Source organism: Sarcophilus harrisii, chromosome 3 (assembly GCF_902635505.1).
Source record: "Sarcophilus harrisii chromosome 3, mSarHar1.11, whole genome shotgun sequence".
NCBI classification, from domain to species: Eukaryota; Metazoa; Chordata; class Mammalia; order Dasyuromorphia; family Dasyuridae; genus Sarcophilus; species Sarcophilus harrisii.
The window spans coordinates 563,496,809-563,518,240 of NC_045428.1; the positions used below are offsets into that span (position 1 = coordinate 563,496,809).

At 38.1% G+C, this 21,432-nt stretch overlaps 1 protein-coding gene across 2 annotated transcripts; it reads right to left on the reverse strand.

The window, feature by feature from the left end:
• Window positions 1-4,281: 4,281 nt before the first annotated feature.
• On the reverse strand, window positions 4,282-18,817 carry LOC105749916 (calcium-dependent phospholipase A2-like). Of its 2 annotated transcripts, XM_031957293.1 has the most exons (6): window positions 18,749-18,817; window positions 18,251-18,426; window positions 17,781-17,820; window positions 11,457-11,601; window positions 7,264-7,367; window positions 4,282-4,708 (listed from the first exon to the last, which is right to left on the reverse strand). In XM_031957293.1, exons 3-6 carry the CDS (start codon window positions 17,818-17,820, stop codon window positions 4,560-4,562), a joined length of 438 nt encoding a protein of 145 aa, XP_031813153.1. In that variant the 5' UTR covers window positions 18,251-18,426; window positions 18,749-18,817; the 3' UTR covers window positions 4,282-4,559. The 2 variants fall into 2 exon arrangements, with proteins under 2 accessions (XP_031813153.1, XP_012400947.2); XM_012545493.2 differs by lacking the exons at window positions 17,781-17,820; window positions 18,251-18,426; window positions 18,749-18,817 and having other exon boundaries at window positions 11,457-12,291.
• Between the last annotated feature and the right edge of the window lie 2,615 nt (window positions 18,818-21,432).

Here is a 21,432-nt window from a genome sequence, read left to right on the forward strand (position 1 = left end):
TCACTAACATCACCATCATCATCTCTATCCCCACCAGTCCCATCAGCACCATTCCCGTATCACTAATTCCAACATCATTCCCATCCCCATCCCAGATGCCATCTATACCATCATCATCATTAATAATAATGTCATCATCACTATGACTGCATTCACCATCACCACCATCAACCCCATCCACAACACTACCGCTACCATCACTATTCTCACCATAAAAATTAAGGATGGGACACAGTGGTGGTTCAGTATAGTTGGGGCAAAGCACAATATTTGGAGTTAGAATATCTGGCTTCAAATCTGAGTACCTCTACTTAACCAACCAATATTAACTAAGTATCTGCTTTGTTCCAGGCATTGTGCCTGCTAGGTGCTAGGGACATATAAACAAAAGCTGAATTTGCCCCTTTAGAAACAGGGGACATAGTTTCCTCATCCATAAAATGAAAGGAGTGCACTCCTTGGTCACTGAAGTCCCTGTCATATCTAAGTCTATGTTCTTACAATTCTTAGTCATTTATTCAACAAGTTTTCATCAAGTATTTAACACGTGCAAGTTACGATGTGATCCTGAGGTTAGTAAAGACAGCAGAATCTGCTACAATTCCCTACATATATTAGGCAATTAAGAAATGTTATTATTAATGGATGAGTGAATGAGATGCTGCCTCTGTCTTCAAAGATTAAGAAATAAGGAACATGGGAGTTCTAAAGTTGAAAAATATCAATCAAAAACATTTAAGTTCCTGCTACATGCCAACATACATAAGTGCACAAAGCAGCTGGAATGGCACATTGGATAGAATGAGGGGCCTGAAGTCAGACTCATCTTCCTGGTTCAAATCTGATCTCAGACACTTACTCAGACCCTGGCTAAGTCACATAATCCTGTTTACCTCAGTTTCTTTATCTGTAAAATGAGTTGGAGAAGAAAATGGCAAACCATTCCAGTATCTTTGCCAAGAAAACCCCATATGAGGTCATGAAGAGTCAGATACAACCGAAAACGACTAAACAGCCAGAAAAAGTGCCAATCTATTGTGCTAGTCATTGGAGATACTTTTTAATAGTACATTATCTTTTATTATGCATAAAGACAATTTTCAACATTCATTTTAGAAAGATTTTCAATTCCAAATTTTTCTTCTTATTCCCCTCTGCAAGACAGCAAGCATTTCAATATAGGTTATACATGTGCAATAATGTAAAACACATTTCCACATTAGTCATATTGTGAAAGAAGAAACAAACAAACAAAATCTCCTCAAACACAGAGGGTGATAGCATAAGGAAATTAACCCCCTGATTCTGCAGCCAGAGCTAGAATCCATCCTTCTCCAGCTCCTCTTTTCCAAACAGGTGCTGGCAGCCAGTGTGAGATGAAGAGTTATCAATGTGACAAAAAGGCCGTCCTTTGTCTCCAAAGAGAGATGAACACATACAATTCTAAGTACTTCTTATACAGAAGGAGTCAGTGCTCATCTGTAAAGTCCTAATCCTGCTTCCTCAAATGTCAAGTAGTGAGCTGACCTGGCCCAGCCCACCCACAGCTCTCGCTGTTTATCTTAGTGGCAAGCTAAGAATTTTGTGCATGAGAGTGTATAGATATCTCAGGATTTACATACACACAGAAATATATGTATACATGGGTGTATAAAATAACATACATGAATATGTGTGAAGTGTTGACTTTCATTGGTAGAGGGAATCTCCTCTTCTGGGAGTTCACCTGTGTTCTTATTGGGGGTATCAGCGGATCTGAAATTCAGTCCTCAGGTCTCTGAATTTATCCCACAATGCTTTACTGGTACCATAGTGATTCTCTCCCTTCAGAACTGGGAAGATCCAGTTTCTGGGCACACAAGCAAAAATATTCAATGACAACTTCTCACTCAATGATAATGGTATATTGAGGAGCTTTGCTATCTTGTCTGGTCTGGGTCTATCTCTCTGTCCAGGCCCTCTGGGATTTTGTAGAAATAACACTGGTCTTGGCATAAAAAGGCCTGAATTTGATTCTAAGGTTTAAATCTCAAGTATCTAATGAATGGGTTTTGCAAGGTTTTTGCAATGGGTTTTTCAGTGTTGAAAAATTAGCCATGCATATGTTGTGAAAATAAAAAGCTTTAATAAAAAATTTTTAAAGTATTTAATGAATGAAATATTCCCCTCTGAGCCTCAGTTTACTTATCTGTAAATTAGGGATAATAACCTTACCTCCCAAGGATGTTGTAACATTAAACAAGTATTAGCTATTTTCCAATGGAATTCAACAAAGAGAGTTCCTGCTGTCCTCTTGGAGAACGTAATCAAAAAGTGTGGAAAAGCAACTCAAGCCTAGGGGAAGACAAGAGCAAAGGTAATGGACATATGCAACATATTGGTGGGGCATGCTGCTTTTGGACAGCTCTCATTGCTACCAAGTTTGTCCTGACTACGAGCCATTGCTGAGGCCATTGCCTGCTGGGAACAAAGTTATCAAATATAACTCCTCTTCCAACTGAGATCCCTCCATGATTCTCCTCTAAACATCTCAAGTTCCTTCAACCATTTCTCTCAGGCCTTGGACTTGAGCCTCTTCATCATCCCCAATCCCTTCCTCTGAACCTTTATCAGAGGCTTTGCTCAAGTATTTCCCCAACAACATCGGATGTGTTCTGCCAAAGGCAGAGGTCGATGGAATTATCACTTCCCTATTTCTGGAAGCTAAGTCTTTCTTAATGCGGATTCAGATTGCACTAGCTTTTCTCTGCCTCACACAAATTGCTGACTTATTTGGACTTTGCAGTCTATTAACACCCCCAAATCTTTTCCAGACAAACTGGTATCTAACCCATCTTTCCCCATCCTGCACTTGTGAAGTACAACAAGCTACCTCTTTTGATTCCCTGTCTGTGATACTTACTATCTGTGGGATCTCAGACAAGTTCCTAATATGTGATCTCTGGGAGATCTAGATTCTACCACCATCTACTTCAAAAGTTCATAACTTGGCTTAGTTGCAAATTCTTTAGGCTTCAGTTTCTCCATCTGTAAAATGGAGCTGAGCATAAAGTGGAAAGACTAGTCTGGGGGTTGAAATCCGGACTCTAGATTGCAGGTGACAGCACCATACTGCCAGATCTTTCCCTATCTGTATGAATTAGACCAAGTCACTCTCACTCTCTCAAGGGGCAGGTAGGTGTGCAGTGGATAGAGCACCAGCCCTGAAGTCAGGAGAACCTGAGTTCAAATCTAGCCTCAGACACTTAACACTTCCTAGCTGTGTGATCCTGGGCAAGTCACTTAATTCCATTTACCTCAGCAAAAAAATAATAAAAATAAATAATTTCTATTTGTAAATAAATTCTTTATTTATAAAATGAAAGAGATACTCTGTGATCTCTAAGGTGATTCTTTCAGCAAGTATGGAAGGAACTTGGACCTCACTGACATTAGTAGAGATTAGTAAATTGGTTTATTTTTCAAATAGGAAGAACTAGGAGCAAAGGGGAAGAGCTGGAAAAATGAAAATTTTGTTTCCATGTACATAAAATCTTCCTAATAGAGTGATTCCAAAGGGGAATAGATAAGTTTGGGAGTCAGGCAGTCCTATTTTCTAGTCTAGGCTTTCTTGTTAAGGCTAAAATGACCATTTGTTGAGAGTGCTGTAGAGGAAATGCTCTGAATGGACTAGATGATTTCTAAAGTGCATTATCTCAGGCTCATCTCTTTTAATTCTGAAACTTTGTGATTCTACCCCTCCCAAATTTTATATACTATGTTCTAAGATTCCTCTTAGTTCTAACATCCCCATCCAATTCAAACATCCTGTGTCCAAAGGACTCTTTCAGCTCTGATATCCTGTGTTCTAAAGATTCTCCCAGCTCTGACATTCTCTATTCTAAGGGCCCTCCCAGCTCGGACATCCCCTATTCTAAGGGCTCTCCCAGCTCTGACATCCTGTGGTTTAAGAGCACCTCCCAGCTCTGATGTCCTATATTTTAAGGGCCCTCCCAGTTCTGACATTCCCTATTCTAAAGAACGCTCCGAAGAACAGTAAAAGTAAGTGTGAATTTAAAGTTGATTTGAATCTCCCTCTTGTATTTGCTGAACTTGGTCAAGGGCCTGAGACTCTCTGGACTTCATTTTCCTCCTTTGTAAAATAAAGTGTTTAGACCAGATGCATGAGGTCACATAGATAGCACAATTGGAATCACTAATCCACCCCTAAAGAGCTATATAATGCATAATGACTTAGAAAACCACATGTAAATATTATCAATGTTCAACTGTATTCTTATTTATTTTGTTGATATATTTTCCAATTACATTTTAATCTCAGTCAGCCCTTGAGTGCCACGTCTGACACCTCTGCCCTCAATATTTACTAAGGCCTTTCTGACCCTCAGTCCCATGATCACTACCTTCTCTCTCTTCCCCTACCCAATCCCAGGAACCTCTTTTTTGATTTTGTTTATTGATGCCTCAGATGTGGAACCATCTTGGAGGATTCTGAAGCTTGGAGTTTGAAAAACTGAAGGAGAAATGAGTGATTAGGACAAAAGTGGGACCTGGTGGGCTCAAGCTGGGCATGGAAGGTTTTTCTCACTACACTGGGAACCTGGAAAATGCTTGTACGAGGAGTTGAAGCTGCTCGTGTGTTCCTTCAAACAGTAGGCAAGTGCCTTGTCACAAATACAGCTTTCAGATTTGCAGAATTCTGAATCATCTGGAAACAGAATAGAATGAAAATTAGAGAGGGAAGAACCATCAATCTTCACTATTCCCAATGGCAATACCTGACTTTTAACTTATGGACTCCAAAATAAATTATACAGATTATTTCAACTGATCAAGAGAAGAGAAGGGAAGGGTTGATTGGGAAGAGAAGGGGAAGAAGTTTAGAGAAAGGGGAGTGTTTATTGATTTTTTTTTAATTTTAAAGAAAGATAAAGAAAGTGAGATTCAGAGAGATGTAGTGATTTGACAAGAATCACAGAGCTAGTAAGCAGAGATGGGATTTTAGTCTTGGCTTCTCTTGAATAATAGCTAATATTTACATAGTATCTATTATGGGTCAGGTACTGTGCTAAGCACTTTATATGTAAATTTCACAACAAGGTGTTCTTATTGTTCTCATTTTACAGATCAGGAAACTGAGGCAGAAGTCAAGTGACTTGCTTAGATTCATATAGCTAGTGTCAACAACTGGATTTAAATTCAGATCTTCCTGATGTCAGATCTGGTGCTCTATCCACTGAGCAACCTAGGCCTTTAATAATACAAACATAGTGAATAAAATAAGAATTAGTGAATATAATACTAAACATATATGAACCAAATGGCATAGCATCCAAATTCTTAGAGGAAGACTTATGAGTTGCAAAAAGAAATAGAGAGCAAAACTATACTAGTGGGGGATTCAATCTTCCTCTCTCAGAACTAGATAAATCTAATCACCAAGAATTGGGAAATATATAAACTATAGTAAGAGTGATCTCATTGAGCTTACAATCTGACTCCATGGTAATACACGCACGCACACACACACACACACGTGTGTGCTTTAGTAAATAATATGATGGATAGCGTACTGGAATTGGGGGAAAAAGAGTTCAAATCCAATCTCTGATACTTTACTAGTTACTTAACCACTCTTTGTCTCAGTTTCCCCATCTAAAATGGGGATAATAATAGCATTTACCTTTCCCAGTTGTTGTGAAGATCAAATGAAATAATTTTTAAAGTACTTAGTACTATAAACCTGGCACATAGTAAACTCTAAATAAATATTAGTTGTTATTATTATTAGCACTGCTCTCTTGCTGAAGGATAGATACTTCCTTTTACTGAAATGATGTAATAATTTCTGATCGATTTCTATATATCCCAGTAACTGGGGTGGGGGAGAGGGTGTTGTGTCAGAGACGATGGGCTCCTGAACATCATGGGCAAAGGAGTTTTTGGCAAGAATCACTCCCATCTTCATGGCCAAGAATCTATAGAAAGATTCCAATCTCTCTCTGTCTCTGTCCTTCTGTCTCTGTCTCTCTCCAGACTTCTTTTGGATTTCCAGCAGGTAGAATTCTGGGATGGGTGATGCGATTGCACTTTTAGCAAAAAGAAGGGGAGTGGATAACTTCTTTTTCCCTCCCCTGAAGCAATGGGAACAAATGCTTACTTAAATGAACATATCAAACCTCAGGTATCTAACCTTTTTTCTTTTGTTTTGTATTTGTTTCCCTGATACCAGTTTACCAAGCATTAATACTGGGCAAGGAGTATTTCCAGCCTTGGCTGAAACCTCATGAGTTTGAAAGTCTGGGAGGTCCTGAGTGGGTACTTGGCTTCCTTCCCATCTTCCCAGAGGTGCTCGTATGACCGACTGCCAGGACATTGAGACTTGATCTGCTCAGACACTCTAGTTCTGATTCAATCCTGAAACACCATCCTGACCTCCCAGGAGAACCTAATAAGCATGGTTTCGCTTGGGTTTTGTTGTTTGTTTTTTTAATGTTTTAAGAATTTGTTAATAAGTATTTATAAATCTTTTGTGCTAGAAGAATTAAACAGCTAACCTGTATGTGACACTTCCTTTGATCACTAACAAACAATTTTAGCAGAGTTCTAAAATCTTTTCTGGGTAGACTATAAATATGAATCCTATCTAAGTTTTAAGGTGGGGTGATAATATGGAAAAAAGTGTGAGAAAATCTTGATCCTCCTCTCTGGGGTCAGACAAATGAATCCAGCCAGACAAGTACCCCTTTTCTGAGAATGACAAAATAAATCATTAAATAGATGAATGGAGCAGAAACCAGCATACAGACTCCTGTCTTTGGATACAAGAAAGAAGGTACTCTTTCCCCCAGAGAACTCCCAGTCTGATGGCAATAGAAGATGGTGCCATCATAAATATAGACTGACTGAATTATTAAGGAAGCTATACCTCAAGGAGCAAGAGTCTTTAGGTGCATAAATCTGAAGAGGAAAACGATGGGAATTGGATGGTACAATAGATAAACAGTGGTGATCCTATAGTCTAGAAGTCCCCAGTTCAAATCTAGTCTCAGACAGTTAGAAGGTGTGTGACCTTATGGAAGTCATTTAAAAATCTGTCTGTCTCATTTTTCTCATCTGTAAAATGGAGATAATCGCATCAATTTCCAGAGTTGTTGTGTGGATCAAATTCAGTGATATTTGTAAAGAGATTACCACAGTACCTGACACATCACAAACATGATGTAAATGTATTATTATTATTTATTATTATTATTAACTTACTACAAGTAATAATGCCTGTGTCATAGGTAAAGCTGTAATGTTGGAGTTTAGATTCACATTTTCCTTCTAACTTCTCATAGCAGCAGTCATGTGCCCAGCAGCACCTGTCCAGAAAAGAGAGACCAGGACCCAAAATTAGAAGGGTTCAGAACTTCTCAGTGGGCATTAAATGTTCTGCTAACAGTTCTAAGAGTCATCAGTTCAAGTCTTTTTTGATTTCAAAAACATTCATTAAGCCTTAAAATTCTCCAGTGCCAGCTCAAGTTCTGGCACTATCCCCAGGCCTGAAAAGAGGTGGACAGCAGATCGTGGACCTGTTCTCTGAGATCCAGTCTAATGAAGTACAAAAGAATTATCCTTATAAGCTTTAGCCGCCCAGTGAGGTAAATAACTGTTTTGGCCTCTGCAACTCACAAAACCAAGAGAAAAGAATTATAAATGGAATCAGTGGACAGAGTTCCACTCAAAGAGTCACAATTCCCTAAAAGATTATAGAATGCATTCAGTAAAGGAGATCTTCTGTGAATGATTCAAGGAGAAAATGACCAGTTCCAATTGGGGAAATCAGAAAAGTCATCTTAAAAGGTGTGAGCGGTTGCTGATTTGGTCATTTAAGAACTGGCAGGTTTTCAGGAGATAAATGCCAACAAGATAGTGGGGTGAGTAGTAACTTCTAAGTCAAAACTCCTATACTTGCCACCTTGAAATGAGAAGAAAGGGACCTCCTAAAGTAGCTACAATGAGAACAAATAGCAGCAGGCAAGATTTTCTGAAATAATAATAATGAACCATGCAAAGGATCCAGTTTCTTAACCATACTCTATTCACTCTAATAGGCCTGCCAATCAGAGCTTAGGTGCTATGGTTTGTATACTATCCCCCTCTGGCAGTAATCAAGTATGTTATTCCTTCCTTCCAAACATACCCTCTTTAGGGGAGAGAACATTGAACTCATTCACCCTCCTGGCAGAGAAAATGGGCAACAGGCAAAAAAGGGGAGGGATTCAGCTAGAGCTACCCTGAGAAAGAGAAGGGCATGATTTCAGCTTCAGTTGTCTTTTTTAATACAGTTTCCACTTTACAAGATCCAAAGGCTGCCTCTTCTTTCCCTTTCCACTCCCACTTGTCTCAGCCTACTGATACAGTTTCTTCAAAACATCCTGGGAGATCATTAAAGATATCTACTTCTAAGAGTCTGCACAGAACTACTCAACCAACTAATGTTTATACAGCATTTCCTGGTTTTCCACCTACCAACCAATACTTGTGACTAGAATCTCTCCATCTTCCTCTCCTTCTTCATCTGTCTCTCTTTCATATGTATGTATATATACACATATACATATATATGTGCACATATATGTATGTCTATATGGGTGTATGTAGACATGTGTTATACAAATACATGCATATGTATATACATATATCTGTGTTTGTATGTGTGTATATATACATACACACCTTTCTATCAACATATATATATACAAATACATTCTCATTCAGACACACAAACACACATACACATATATACATATACATACACACATACACATATATACATATACATACACACACACATATATATACATATACATACACACATACATAATAAGGGGCAGCTAAGGAGCACCAAAGGGCATAGGATACCAGGCCTGAAGTCCAGAAGACTCATTATTCTGAGGTCAAATTTGGCCAGATACTTCTTAGCTTTGTGACCTCTGGCAAATGGCTTAATTCTGTTTGTCTCAGTTTCCTCATTTATAAAATGAATTGGAGAAGGAAATGGCAAGTCACTACAGTATCTTTGCCAAGAAAACCCCAAACAGGGTCTTAGAGACTTTGACATGACTAAACAACTCAACAACAACAAAAACAGTCCTAACGATTATGATTTTAAATAGATTACACTCATCCCAACAAAATGAAAGAAAATAATAGAACGGATAAGAAAATAAAATCGATCAGCAAGCTGGATATACAAAACTTGTTTTAAAAATAAAAATTTACAGAGGGTAGAAATGGGCTAGAATAAAATATACTATATATCAAGTGATTGTAAAACAAAAAATAGAAATTACAATAGTGATTTGAGATAAGTCAACAATAAAAATTTACAATGCAAAAGAAATAAACAGGAAAATTATACTATCTTCAAAAGAAGCAAAGATTATGAAAGAAAAGCACTTGACTCAGTGTATAGAGCACTGGGCCTGGAATCAAGAAGACTGAAGTCCAAATCCAGCCTCAGACACTTACAAGTTATATGAATTTGGATCTCTGTTTGCTTTAGTTTCTGCATCTGCAAAATGGGAATAATAATAATACCTAGCTTGTAGGGTTATTGTGAGAATTAAATGAGATGACAATTTTAAAATGTTTCGCATAGTGCCTGACGCATAGTAAACACTACATAGATGTTGGCTATTATTATTATTAATGTATTTACTTATTTAATGTTTTATTTTTTCAATTACATGTAAAACAATTTTTAAACATTTCTTTTTAAAACTTTGAGTTCCAGATTCTCTCTCTTCCTTTCTCACCTTCCCCAAGAGAAGGCACTGAGAAGGCACATGGGAAGTTATATAAAAAAAATTTCCATAAAATATTATTAATAATATAGTAAATAAGGGACTAGCCTTGGAGCAAGAAAGATTTATGCTCAAATCCTGACTGGTGATTACTAGCTGTGTATCTGTGAGTAAGTTACTTAACCTCTCAGTTTTACTAGGTAAACTCTCTAAAATTATGAGTTAGAGACAACTCTCGGGTTTGTACTACATAATTACCACACCAATGATTCTTCGTGTGGGTGGAAATATAGTGAAAAATATTATTAAATGATTATATAGAAAATAGCATTATGTCTAGGATCCTAAAGGAAAAAAATAATCAAACTGTAAAAAGACATAAAAATAATAATTACAGGAAACTTTAATGTTTCCCTTTAATAACTGGATAACTATAACAGAAAGACAATCAGAAAGGAAAACAAATAGAAAGCTGAACAGACTGCTAGAAAAATTAGATTTGAATGACTTATGATGATTTTTGAATGGAAGTATTAAGATTACTATAGTATATACATATTTCTCAAAATTTCAGAGAAACATTACAAAAATTAATCTTGAACTAGGATACAGATAAATCATTGATCCATTTTAAAAGGATTTCAATAGGCAGAGTGGGAGGAAGGATCAAAAAAAAAAAATCACAACTTTAGAGTTGGAAGAAAACTTAGAGATCATCATTCAATTCCCTTACTTATAGATGAGAAAATCCATCTAGAAACCTAGAGAGGTAAAATCATTTCCACAAAGTCCACCAGCAAGGAAGGATTCTTTCTACTAGAGTGATGATAATTTGAGTAAGATTATAGACTCATGAGGAGGTGGGATGAATTCAAGGAAGGAGACAGTGGAGAAGATAAAGAAGAAGAATAGATCATGGTTAGCCTTGAATACCAGTTTGAGGAGAACACTTAGGCCTCATTCATTTATTGAGTGACAGTGAACTGGTTATTGAAAGCTTTGAAACTGGAGCAATGTGATCAGAGATGCTCTAGAAGATTATTCAGGTAATATATGAAAGACACTAAAGTCCTACTCCCAGTGTTTTGTGTACAGAAATGATCTTGGGTTCTTGAAAGCTTTGTCAAAACAACAAATTATGGCCAAATCCTACACAAAGCTGGAAAGCTTTATAGTATGGATTTTGCAGATGTCAGTATGCCTATTATTTGAGGACCAATCTAACTGCTCAGAAAGGGAGCACCATAGTGTATGTAATACCTGGCCTGGAGTTAGGGAAACCTGAGTTCAAATGTGGCCTCAGACACTGATTAGCTGAGTGATTCTGGGCAAGTCACTTTACCTTGTTTCCCTCAGTTTCCTCATCTATAACATGAGCAGGAGAAGGAAATGGCAAAACGCTCCAGTATCTTTGCCAAGAAAACCTTACATGGAGTCCTGAAGAGTCAGACAAGACTGAAAACAACTGAACAACAAAAGACTCTAAACTTTTCCAGCAGGGAAGGATCCTGGGATCACAGATTTAGAGCTAAAAGTCACCCAAGGGATCAAGCCCAAACCTCTGGCTTTATAGCTAAGGAAACTAAGGCCCAGAAAAGGTTTCAGTGACTTCCCCTGCTTACAATCAAACCCGCCCTGGTAGGAAAAGGAAGGGCAGCTCACCGGTCAGTGTCGTCCAACGGCTGCCCTTTGCCATCATAACCACAGAAGCAGCCATAGAAAGCATAATTCAAGAAGGCGCTCCTTCCTGTTGCCTTGTTGAGCATCGATCTCAATTGCCACAAACTCCCCTGCACAGTGGGTGCTCCTGCAAGACCATCCAGTGGTATGTGGTGGGACATGGGCAGCCAGAAACACTGCCTCAAGCTGCCCTGAGCTTTCCCTGACATAAAGATTGGCAAGAGCATAGTTGGTCTTTTCCCTCACCCTCCCAGAATTTTAGGTCGAAGATCTTGGGCCTGATGAGAAGAGAGGAAGAGAAAGACAGACAGACACAGAGAGAGAGAACGAACACACCCAGTAGGATCATAGATTAAGGTTCCCATGCTGAAGTACAGCCTTCATGAATTTAAATTTCATGCCAGTTTCACTAAACACTAAAGTGACTGCACCTGATCCTGCCCACAGCTTTGTCTATGATAGTTGTACTGAGCAATGCTAGGAAATGTGAGAACTGCCCCAGGTTGAGTCAAAAACTAGCATTCCTGTTGTAGCTTTGCTATTTATTCCCAAAATGAACTTGGGTTACTATTCACTTTCTTCAATCCTTTGTCCCTTAGAGCTTGAACTCTCCGATACTCTGCTTTTAAACCCCTTACATAATCTAACATTCTTCATTCTAAGTCCCTATGTATGAAGAAGGAGAGAGAGAAAGAAGCAAAAAGAACTGGAAAGTCTTGTACAAAGAGGCACACTAAGTGAGGTGGGACCCATGCCTGGAACATCGTTCTGAGCAAGATTCTTTTTCAAAAGAAACTAAATAAAAACACTAGCATTCTTCTTCCTTCTGCCGCCTTCTTTTATCTTCTTCCTCCTTCTTCCTTCTTCCTTTTTTTCCTTCTGATAATATGTTAAGAATATATTCTTAGGTGAGAAAACCTAGGAAAAAGGATGGAGAACATTTTGATAAATATCAATGGAGGCAAGACCAGAATATTGCCATTGCAATTTGCTACAGTCTACCTAAACAGAAAGAAGAAATAGATGATGAAGATATAAAAGAAAGATTATAAACCTGGCCTGAGGGTATATTATAGTGGGGGGGGGGGGACTTCAGTCATACAGACATCTGTAACTCTCTTGCTCAAACCTAAGCAACTAATCATTTCTTTGCTTGCCTGAATAATTATTTCAGTCTCCAACGTGAAGGAGAAGTCTGCTTTTTCTTCAAGGAGTAACTAGGAGCTGGAGCAGAAATGATTGGAACCTTGGAGGGAAGTTAGCACTCCATTTTTGAGGAGTCAGAAAGTCAATAAATATTTATTAAGCACTTACTATGTACTAGACATTGCCTAGGACACTGAAAGGGCAAGAAAGCCAAACATAGTCTCACGTGCAACCTAGATTTTAAGCAGATTTGAAAAAGTTTAGAGAGCAGATCCATAGGGAAGGTCAGCCCAGGAGATATAGGCAATTCTCAAGAATGAAATTCTGAAGGCAAAAAAAAGAAACCATTCTGATGTTAAGTAAAGGGGAGCATTCTCTAAAGAGACTGATGTGAATACATAGGGGTCTGATTACACAATTTAGATACTGAGAAGACATACTAAAGATGTATGATAAATACAAAAGAGAGTCACAGTCCTATATACTTAGTATCAGGAAAACTAATGCTCAAATCACTTAATAAGCATTCATTAATCACTTACAGCCATTAGGACATTGAAAAGACAAAAAAGCCAAACATAGTCTCACAAGCAACCTAGATTTTAAGTAGATTTCAAAAAGTTTGGAGAAGTTTGGATATAAAGACCAAGCAAAAATAGGTCTTGCATTGTAATAAGGAACACCACCTATAAATCAGTATATAGCATGGAAAAATGGAACTTTAGAGGTAGTTGGAGAGAACAGCAGAGACTGCTGTAGAAGGTGGTGCTTGGGGATCCATATTAAAAGAAGACAAATATTCTAAGAGCCAAAGGATAAGGAAAGAGAATATTCCAGAGAGTGGAGAAAGCCAGGACATAGGCGAAAAAAAAAAAAAGGAAAGAAAAAAGAAAAAAAGGGAAATGAACTGTTGTTTGTAAGGGAGTACAAATGGGCCAGTATCAGGAGAGGAGAGGAGAAATGTGTTAAAAGATGGGGAAGTCAAGAAGAGGCCAGATAATAGGGCTTTAAAGGCCAAAGAGAACATTTATATTTGATCCTGAAGAAGATAGGAATTTGTGGACTGAATGGCTGAGGGTTGTGATTAATTAATAAAACATTAGTTATTATCATTAATAAAATGTTAATGATTATCAATAATACTAAATAATTTAGTGATATTAGTAATAGCTAGTACTGCTATTGCTGTTTTTTATACACTATTTTACAGATAATAAAAATAGCTAATATTTCTGTAGTGCTTATTATGCACCAAGCACTATGTTAAATATTTTACAATCATCTCATTTGATCTATACAACAATCTTTGGAGGTAGGGGTTATTATTATCCTCATTTTATAGCTGAGGTAAAGTGACTAATCCAGGATCATACAGATATTAAGTGTCTGAGGCTAGATTTGAAGTCAGGTCCTCCTGACAGAGTCAGGTCCTGACTCTATCTACTATGCCACTTATCCTTGTTGTTTTTGTTATTATTGTATTATTATTATCATCTAGCTACAGTTAATTGGGATAATCTAACAGTATCTACTTGTTTTGATTTAATGGCGAGGACCATTTGACCAAGCTAGGAACGCAAGCAAAATTGAGAGAATTTCTCTGTACTGTTTGTCAGAGCAGAAGAATTCTCACCTTGTATTCAGTTCTGAGAAGCCCCGAGTTCGTGCTGCATGTGAACAAACGCCTTTGAGATAGTTTGGCAGGTGCTCAGTGACATCAGAAATAGATGGGAGAAGCTCTTGGCTAACCAGGCTGAGTGGTTGAGAAGGTACTTTGAAGTCTCCATTATCCCCCTTTAGGCACTGTGCTCCTATATCTTTTTTTTTCCCCTGAGGCAATTTCCCAAGGTCATACAGCTAGGAAGTGTTAAGTGTCTGAGTCAGATCCTCCTAACTTCAGGGCTGGTGTTCTATCCACTGTGCCATCTAGCTGCCCCTGTCCTCCTATCTCTCTAGTGCATCCTACCATTTCTAAATTGGCTCCTCCTCCACTTCAGCATATGCTTGTTTTCTTAAATTGCAGAATACCTAGTATTTACAAATACTATAGGGCTGCTAGGGAGCGCTGCAGTGCAAAGAACACTTGGGTCTGGAGTTGAGAAGACTCATTATCATGAGTTCAAATCTCACCTCAGACATTTACTAACAGTGTGACTCTGGGCAAATCAGTCAATTCTCTTTGCCTCAGTGTTCTCATCTGTCAAATCAGCAGAAGAAGGAAATGGCAAAACCCTCCAATATCTTTACCAAAATAATCCCAAATTTGATCATGAAGTGTCAGACAACCCTGAAGTAACTGAACAACAAAATCCAGTAGACTCCCAGTGTCTAAAGTTGTTTCTGGAGATTCCATCCAACTGCTAAAACATATCTTAGTGTAGATCATGTTCACAATTACACAGTGATAGAGATTAATGCTGAAGAATTGCAATCATGCAAATTAATGAGCAAAATAAAGTCAAGCTTTAGCATTGTTTAGATTAGAGCATTATCTTAAAATTGAAGGTGCAAAAAAAAAAACAGTAATTCTCTTAGGAAGGGGACTGAAAATCCCCTTCCAGTAGGAAAACAAAATCCAAAGGCAGGGAGAAAATTCTCAATAAATTGCAAAAATATGAAGAAAGGAAAAATCAATGGAAAAGCAATTTATTATGCTCTTATTAGGCATTAGAAATTGTCCCAAGCCCAGGGATAAAGCAAGCAAAACAACCCCTGCCCTTGAAGAATTCACATTCACATAGGGCAAGATAATACAAAGGCTAGCTTTGGAAATCCGGATACAGCAGGGCTTGGGAAGGAGACAGAGGTGTGAGCATAGCAGAAACATTTGGCACTCTCTAGAAAGTGAATGGTGGCCTAGCATTGAACAAAATAGACTTACCTGTCAGAGGACAGAAGTCCAAGTCGCAGGGAGCCACATGGGAGATGGTTTCTGGATGGAATGTGCTGTGGTGACCTGGCTCTGGGCAGCATAGGATGAAGGCTCACCTAGAATCCCAGGGTTCTAGGTTCAGGAGCCCAAGTTCCAGTGGGAGGAGAAAGTGAACCAGAGTGCAGGTACCAAGGTTTAGAACTGGACCAGATGTCTTCAAATATCAAAACTCCAGGGAAATTCATATTATTCTCTTAAGTAGACTTTTTTTTTTTTAAGTAACCTTCAGGGGTTGCCCTGATTCTTTTCACTAATAAAAGTCAAATTGTCATCCATTCTCCTCAGAAGTAATCTGCTCCCAAAAACACCAGGGGGCAATCTTGGCCAATGGCTCTGAGACCTGACTACCTTATACCCTTTGTTCTATACCTTTAGTGGGTGGCAGTGCCCATCATGTTTACAGAACTCTTAGAAGGGTTGCCCTGTGCAGATTTGTCCAGTTAAGACATTCAGCTCAGCCCTTCACTCACTCTGCTCAGTTCCCTTCCCTTAGTGATGAATTGCATCACATAAGCACGGCATAATGCATAGTTATATGTTCACAAGCATAAAATAAAAAGGAATAAACCTAGATATATAAAATAGTCTGAACCCATAACTTCTTTTCACACTAGGGTCTGTAGATGATCCAAAATCCAGGCATTTAAAGAACACAGTTCTGGTGTTCCAATGTAAATTGTATCTTGTTTGCAAGCAGACTCAAACTCCGAGAGTTCAAAAAAAAGACAAAGTTTATATCCTCAGGTTTAAATCCCTTCATGGGGTAGCTACCACCCCTTCTTCCTACCCCTCCCTACTTTTAGATCTTGGTTAGATACCGATTCTTCCTTGGGAAATCTCATTTCCCTCCTGCTGCCAACTATTCTTCTCTATCCACCCCTCAGATCTCTTCCTGCCTGCACATCCACTTCTCTGCTCTCAACTCACCATCAGCCTTATCCCAGGCTGGATCCACTCTTAGGGCCATTTTGCCTCCTATACCCTCTTCCTGAAATGTGACAGTGTCTCATATCCTCTGGCATATCCCAAAAGCTCCTCCTCTCCTTGGCTCTGATGGATAGAATTATTCCCTCCTGTCTCCTTCTTTCTACTTCTGCTTACCAACTCCAAGTGCATTTCTTCCCCTTTAGTTACAGCAAAAAGAGAATAGATCTGTGAGAAGAAGAGTCTGGAAGAGCATTTTTGAAAATCAACTTTAAGATACAAAAGAAATTACTAGACAGCAGTTCAGACCAAAAAAAGTCCATGGGTGATAGTGGATGGGCTCAGTTAGAAGCCAACAGTGTCACATGGCAGTCCCAAAGCCCCTTAGTAAAGGTATAGCTTCCAGGAACATGATATTGATAAATCCACTATTTTCTGGCCTGGTCAGACTACGTGTGAAATATGACGTTTTGAGTGTTGCAATTTAGGAAAGGCATTGATTGGTAAACTAAAAAGCAAATAGAAAGGAGCAGATAATTGAAAGACCTCAAGATTATGCCATGGATTTCAACATCAGCTGAAGAAACTGGAAGTATTTAATCTGAAGCAGATTTAAAGCTACCATGGCACCTGCTTTCAAATACTATTCATGAAGAAGTACTGATCTCCTTAGTTCCAGAATGGAGAAAGTAATAAATTTACAGAGGCAGATTAAGGCTCAGTATTTGGGGAAACTTCGTAATAATTAGAGCTGTCTGAAAATTAAATGGTCCTTCTCAAGAGGCAGAGAGCTGCCCTTCATTAGAGATCTTTCAATAAAGGCTAACTAACCATTTGTTTTTCAGGTATGGGTTGGATCAAGTAGTATCTGACATCTCTTATACCTAAAATCCTTGATTATTTAGTGTCTTTCAGCTAAAATGGGCTATGACTTTGTGATTCTAAATTCCCCGCTGGACATTACATAGGCTATGAGAAGCATAGGATTTGACTAAGGTCTGCTGACTCCATATGCAGGGATCTACTCTTTTTACTAGTCTGCCGCTGCTTTCCTGAAACCCATTCCCTCTGTTCCTATCATAAATATCATTTTGCTAAAATGTTAGTTACTTAAGGTGAGCAGAATTTCAACCACTATGGCAGGTTTATTGGGGGATGCTTTGGGGGGAAAAAATCCTTTCAATGCCCCTGTAATTTTCCTTATATATTCTTCTTCCCTCCTCCCCACTCCCAATTCTAAGGTCTATGGGTTATGAAGCCATAGTAAGAGGTCATAGTTCAAAAATGATGAGGATGGCACTTACCAAGTACCAGAAACCAGCACAGCACAAGTAATATCTTCATCTTGTTGAGTGTGGCAAAAAGAGAAGTAAGCAAGGGAGAAGTAGGGAGGTGGGAACAGGGAGGAAAGATAGAGTAGAAAAATATCATTATTCTTTCATCATCCCTTCAGACCAGACCCTATTATGCTAGTCACCTCCTACTGACTCTACCCCACCCATGCCCAAGAGGGACCCTGCATTTCCTGCTCCTTTCTTCTTCAGGTTCAGCCCTCCCCAGGATCTTTCTCAAACTCAGTCCCATTATGGACTTCCTATCTTCTAAGAGTGTCATCCTTCCCCCATCATCCCTCTCTCCCAGTGCATTATTTTCACTACCTCAAAATAAAGCAAGAGTATGACCCAAACAGCACTGAAGGCAAAGAAAATCCTGCTTGTCACAGAATGGAAATAAAAGAGTATATCAAGATCAACAAAAAGTTAAGGTCTCCTACCTGTTCCCTTCAGAGCCTGGTACACATCTTTATTTCATAGCTGAGTAAGGCTAACTTCCTCATTTTATTTCATCTCTTTCTTTTATGGGAGTTCTTAATTCTAAGTCAGCATTGTACTCATAGTCACCCAGTGGTATACTAAGAAAGATCCTATGATTTAGATTTGTGATTTAGAGCTGAAAAGATACAAATTAAATAAAATTAATTCGTTTATTATATATGATAATTAATACTTTTATTTATTCTAATATAATATTAATCTCTAATAAAAATTATAAAATAGAGCTTGGATACAAATTAATCAGATTCTCTTATTTTAGACAAGGAAACTGAGTTCTAAATTTGGCAGAGATTCCTGAGGCCCTGGTACACATAAAGAAGCTAGGAAAATCTTTTCTCCCCTCCTACTAAGTCAACTCATCTACAGATGCCCTGATTCCCATCTAACAGAAACTCCTCTGGATTCCAAAGATGTTCCCAAAGTGCCAAGAGCCTGACCTTCAATGGTCAAAGAAAGCTGATTTCTCTACTTATGGATATAGGCTTCTTTAGGAGGTCCTATCTTCTCCCACACTTTCTTTCTTTTCATTTCCTTCTTACCTAATCACCTGGCCCACTCCAACCAGAGTATCCCTCATTAGAATGATGGTGCTCACCTGGAAATACTTTGACAGAAGGAATTGGGAGGAAAGAAATAGACAGAAAGCAATAATGAGATACCAGGTATTTTATTTGACTTTTCACAGAAAGGAAAGCTATATCCATCAAGGAAGAAAATATGAAACTGGTTCCTGAGGGCTACAGATGGTGATTACAGTAATAACACCTTTCAAGATCAGCAGAGACAGAGACTAAGAAGGAGATTGTAGCCTATAGGGTTGGAGGATCAATGAACTAATAACCTGGGTCGAGCTGGTCTCCCAGAAAACCTCCAGAATTCTTCTGACCACAGCCTGAAATTCATCCCCCCAATCCCTGTTAGAAAGTCGGGAAACACATTAGGAACAGCTGGGATAAATGGACTCCACTGTTTGGGATCCAACCAGAAGCACTGATTTCCCTCGAGTCTGTAAAGAAAGAACTAGCAATGGCATCAAGAAAAAAGCACTTGGTTTTATGGAAAGACTTGAATTTGAGTCCCTGTTCTATTAATAACCAGCTATGTGATCCTGATCAAGTCCCATAGACCCTCTGAGCCTCAGTTTTCACATCTGCAAAGTAAAGGGTTAAACTAGATGACTCTTCAAGGTCCTTTCAACTCCAAATCCTAGGTTCTTATAGTGTCTCATCCTTCACTCTGTCCCTCAATGCTCATCCTACCCCATTCACGTTTTGCTTTCACAGTAGGGGTAGACTACACAAGAAATTCCATTTACCTGAAGTCCTTCTTACTGGGGATGAGAAGACCAAGTGGCAGCAGGTCTTGAGATTCTTCCTCTTGGTGCTGATTATCTGTTATGTTGACCACTAATCTTCTTCCCATAGCATTGCAGTGCTAAATATTGCTTTGGCTATGCTCCTTCCATGGAAGAAATCTCCTTCCTCTCTTTCCAGGTCTCCTACAGGTATTTCACTTGTAAGAACTATTGTTTCCCAAGGCAAACCATATTGGTTTTCCTGGGATAGGGCCAAGGTCAGAAAATTGTTTTTGATTCTGGTCTCCATGGAACACTTTGACATTCTTTTCTGGAACTGAAATTCAGTTTCTAAAAACAGGGGAACTCAGAGGTACTTGTGTTCCTCCCCATCCTTTACACAAGCATACAATTTGAAACCTTTTCAGGTTTTTCTGAAATGTGCCTGCTTATCATTTTTGTAGGATAATAGTATGCCATTATATTCATATAACAAAAATTATTCGGCCATTCCCCACTTGATGGTATTCCTTCTTTTTCCAGTTCCTTGACACCACAAAAAAAGAACTTCTTCAAACATTTTGGACCTGTGAATTTTTTTCCCTTTTTATGATTTCTTTGGGATACATATTTAGTAGTGATATTGCTAGATCAAAGGGTATGCATAATTTTACAACTCTTTGGGCAAATTTCCAAATTACTCTCTAACATGGTTGGATCAGTTCACAACTTCACCAACAATGGATTAGTGTCCCAGTTTTCCTACATCCCCTCCAATATTTATCATTATCTTTTCCTGGCAATGTGAGAAGTATAAAGTAAGTACCTCAGAGTTGATTTTCTCTAATCAATAGTGATTTAGAGCATTTATTCATGTGACTATAAATGGCTTTAATTTCTTCATCTGAAAATTGTCTGTTCATGCCCTTTATCATATATGGTTTATGCTCCATTATCAATTGGAGAATGACTTGTATTCTTAAAAATTTGACTCAGTTCTCTCTATATTTTTAAAATGAGGCCTTTATAAAAAACATTGGCTATAAAAATTTTTTCTCACCTTTTTTGCTTCCCTTTTAATCTTGGCAGCATTGGTTTTGTTTGTTCAAAATTTTTTTAATTTAATTTAATATAATCAAAATTATCCATTTCACATTTCATAATGTTCTCCATTTCTGGTTTGGTCATAAATTCCTCCCTTCTCCAAAGATCTGACAGATAAATTATCCCTTGCTCTCCTGATTTGCTTATAGAATCATCCTTTATGTCTAAATTATGAACTCATTTTGACCTTATCCTGATATGGGGTGTAAGATGTTGGTCTATACCTAGTGTCTGCCATTTTATTTTCTAGTTTTCCCAGCAATCTTTGTCAGATAGGGAATTCTTATCCCAGAAGCTAAAGTCTTTGAGTTTATCAAACACTGTATCTTGTGTACCTAATCTACTTCACTGATCCATTGCTCTGTTTCTAAGCCAGTACCAAATGGTTTTGATAACTGCCACTTTGTAATACAGTTTTAGGCCTAGTACAGCTAGGCCAACATACTTTGTATTTTTAAAAATTAAATTTTTTTGATATTGTTGACTTTTTATCTTTTCTGATGAATTTTGTTATTTTTTTCTATCTCTACAAAATAAATTATTGGCAGTTTAATTGGTGTGGTGCTGTATAAATAGATTAATTTAAGTAGAGTTGTTATTTTTATTATATTAGCTTGGCTTACCCAAGCAATTGATATTTTTTTCCAATTGTTTAGATCTGATTTTATTTATATGAAAAGTTTTTTGTAATTGTGTTCATATAGTTCCTGGATTCATCTTGGC